The sequence below is a fragment of the Hyla sarda genome, chromosome 6 (assembly GCF_029499605.1).
Source record: "Hyla sarda isolate aHylSar1 chromosome 6, aHylSar1.hap1, whole genome shotgun sequence".
NCBI classification, from domain to species: domain Eukaryota; kingdom Metazoa; phylum Chordata; class Amphibia; order Anura; family Hylidae; genus Hyla; species Hyla sarda.
Genome location: NC_079194.1, coordinates 112,781,589 through 112,785,202, shown reverse-complemented (window position 1 = coordinate 112,785,202; position 3,614 = coordinate 112,781,589). Strand labels below are relative to the sequence as shown.

Sequence of the window (3,614 nt, the reverse complement as noted above, 5' to 3'; positions counted from 1 at the left end):
GACCCACAAACCTGTTTGACTGCGATGCTGACACGCACAGAGTTGATGGATCCCTCGATCAACACTTTCTCCTTCTCGTTCCTGCTGATGACCACCGGCTGTAAGAGCAGCTCTTTACTACTCCTGCAAGAGAATACAGAGGTTGTCACAAACTACAAGTGCCATATCTGATGCAGAGTGATGCGTAGAGACACTATAGAGCACTGTTTCCCAACCAGGGTGCCTCCAGCTGGTGTAAAACTACAACTCCCAGCATGCCCGGAAAGCCGAAGGCTTTCCGGGCATGCTGGGAGTTGTAGTTTTACAACAGCTGCAGGCACCCTGGTTGGGAAACAGTGCTATAGAGCAATGCTGGGTACCACCGCCTCCTGATTTACTTTACCTTGACTACATTTTATTAATATTAGAGTTATAGGGTTTATTCAATGTCAAAAAATTTCCAGACAAAAATACTTACTGTTCCTTGTTTTATAATATTTTATTTGATAATTCAGAACGCATGGTCCTGCTGTGCTGCCCTTAGGTTTAAACCAACATTTGCTACGATTCATCACTTCCTGCCAGTCTTAGTATAGACACCATCAGTTCTCTGTTTTAGCTCTGCTCCCTGCCTGTAGCCCTGTGACATTTCCCTTCAGGGTTAATGCAAAGAGAAAAACACAGCCAAAGGTGCTCCCCTGGGTGAGGACCGTATGGAAAGATGAATCCAGGTAAAAGAAAAGATGGGTCCTGGCTAAGAGCACAACACCTCCAGTAGCGTCTGAGATAGAGGAAAGCCGGACAGCTGCCACGAGGAACTTCCCGGAGTGACGTCAGTCTCACCGGTAGCAGAACAACAAGAGAAGGAATAAAAATCGTGTTCCTTAATAAAGGCGCTGGTCCGTGGGTAGATTTAAATGTTTAATAATGACATATAAAGCAACGCGTTTCGACCCCGGACAGGGGTCTTCATCAGGCCTTAATTCCTTCTCTTTTTATTTCCCTTCAGGGGGCAGACTACACAGCGGAGGAATCATCACATAAAATCTTATGTTTTGATCCGGTAGTGTTGAGAAGGGAGCAGTGATGTTTCGTACTTTGAGCGCTGTAAATGTGTCACGTGATGCCAACATGAAACATCACTGACGGGGTGCAGTCATGTGACTCACAGAGTGCTGAAGACCTTTTTTGATAAAAAAAAAAAAAACATTTATAAATTGTACTATTAGTGGTGCATGATTGAAATAGCTTTTTTAAAACTAAAACCTTTCAAATATAAGGGTGCGTTCACACTACGGAATTTCCGCGACGGACAATTCTGCCACTGAAATTGTTCCGCGCAAACAAAGGACATGCTCATTGTTTGCACGGATTCCGCGAGCACTGCATAGACGTCAATGGTGACGGCTCAGTGCCCCGCGTCCCTAGTGCCGAGGCAGCTGCCAGGCGGAATCTCCGCTCACAGAAATTAGCGAGCGGAGATTCCGCAGTGTGAACGCACCCTTAAGAATAGAGCTTGACCTACCTTGTCCCTTATCCGTCAGTTCAGCCTCACAACCTAACATAACTGGCCACCAAAGCCAGCCTAAAGCTGGATTGGCAAAGTGTTGACAGCAGAGAAACAGCTTGGCAGCAGTCATATTAAAGGGGTTATCCAGGAAAAAACTTTTTATTTTTTATATATCAAATGGCTCCAGAAAGTTAAACAGATTTGTAAATTACTTCTATTAAAAAATCTTAATCCTTTCAGTACTTACGAGCTGCTGGAGTTGTTCTTTTCTGTCTAAGTGCTCTCTGATGACACGTGTCTCGGGAACCGCCCGGTTTAGAAGCAAATCCCCATAGCAAACCTCTTCTACTCTGTGCAGTTCCCGAGACAAGCAGAGATGTCAGCAGAGAGCACTGTTGCCAGACAGAAAACAACAACTCAACTTCAGTAGCTGATAATTATTGAAAGGATTAAGATTTTTTAATAGAAGTCATTTACAAGTCTGTTTAACTTTCTGGAGCCAGTTGATATAAAAAAAAAAAATATATAAATAAATAAAATAAAATAAAAAGGTTTTTCCTGGAATACCCCTTTAAAACTCAAGACAAGGTGTATTCTCTCCTATGTGACTTCTAAATAATTTGAAATGTTCCTATGATTGTACCAGATCTGCATTCACTAGTGCAACCCACTAGCCTACCCGCAGTCTAGTGGTAACTCTACTGTAAGGCACTTCTCCATTAAAAACCTCTCAGTTTTTTATGGCCAAAAAGGAAGCACCAGGTTTCCACGTCATTGTTCCCATAGCAACAAGCTGTCATCTATTCACGAACATTTTCGTTCTTTTCAGAAAAAAATCTGTGGGCGAACAGAGCAATAATTCCTCTATTTCATGACGCATAATAGTCATTACAAGCCGTGTCCCCACCAGGTATGCCTAACCAGTATAGACAGACCCTGTCCTAAGGAGTCCTCATCTAGACTGTGTGCATGTGGGAGGGCTCCATGTACTATACAAAGGAGCCCCCAAAAAGGGACTCACTCTCCGTAGAGCATTATTTGTAGAGGGGGTCTTAATCTGATTCATCATGCATTAAATAGAAAAGGGTCTATTTAGAGAATGGAACCATGGCAACGCTTACTATTTGTAGTAATTTTTCAGCATTTTCGCTACTTTAAAAGGGGTACTCCGGTGGAAAACTTTTATTTATTTATTTTATTTTTTTTAAATCAACTGGTGCCAGAAAGTTAAACAGATTTGTAAATTACTTCTATTTAAAAAAAAAAAAAAATCTTAATCCTTCCAGGACTTATTAGCTGCTGAATACTACAGAGGAAATTCTTTTCTTTTTGGAACACCTTGCTCTCTGCTGACATCTCTGTCCATTTTAGAAACTATCCAGAACAGCATATGTTTGCTATGGGGATTTTCTCCTACTCTGGACAGTTCTTAAAATGGACAGAGATGTCAGCAGAGAGCACTGTGCTCGTGATGTCAGCAGAGAGCTCTGTGTTCCAAAAAGAAAAGAATTTCCTCTGTAGTATTCAGCAGCTAATAATTACTGGAAGGATTAAGACTTTTAATAGAAGCAATTTACAAATCTGTTTAACTTTATGGCACCAGTTGATTTAAAAAAAAAAAAAAAATAATAATAATATAAAGTTTTCCACCTGAGTACCCCTTTAACCCCTTAAGGACCAAGACCATTTTCACCTTAAGGACCAGGCCAATTTTATTTTTGTGTTTTCATTTTTCCTCCTCGCCTTCTAAAATCCATAACTCTTTCATATTTCCATCTACAGACCCATATAAGGGCTTGTTTTTTGCGTGACCAATTGTACTTTGTAATGAAACATCTCATTTTACCATAAAGTGTACGGCGAACCCCAAAAAATATTTTTTTAGGGAAGAAATTTAAATCAAAACCACAATCTTGCACATTTTGGGGGGTTTTGTTTTCACACTGTATAATTTACAGTAAAAATGACAGGTGTTCTTTATTCTGTGGGTCAATACGATTAAAATGATACCCATGACTATATACTTTTATATTTTGGTACCGCTTAAAAAAAAAAAAAATCTAAAACATTTTGTACAAAATCAGTAATCTAAAATCGCCCTATTTTGACCACCTATAACTTTTTC

The 3,614-nt window shown here is 40.2% G+C and overlaps 1 protein-coding gene across 2 annotated transcripts in view; it reads right to left on the bottom strand.

Moving 5' to 3' along the window:
* The window catches only part of ARPC4 (actin related protein 2/3 complex subunit 4), a 32,085-nt gene that overhangs the window by 7,545 nt on the left and 20,926 nt on the right, over positions 1–3,614 (bottom strand). For both annotated transcript variants that reach the window (XM_056524713.1, XM_056524714.1), the window contains exon 3: positions 12–123. In XM_056524713.1, coding sequence (XP_056380688.1) covers positions 12–123 — 112 coding nt within the window. The remainder of the gene's footprint in view (positions 1–11; positions 124–3,614) is intronic.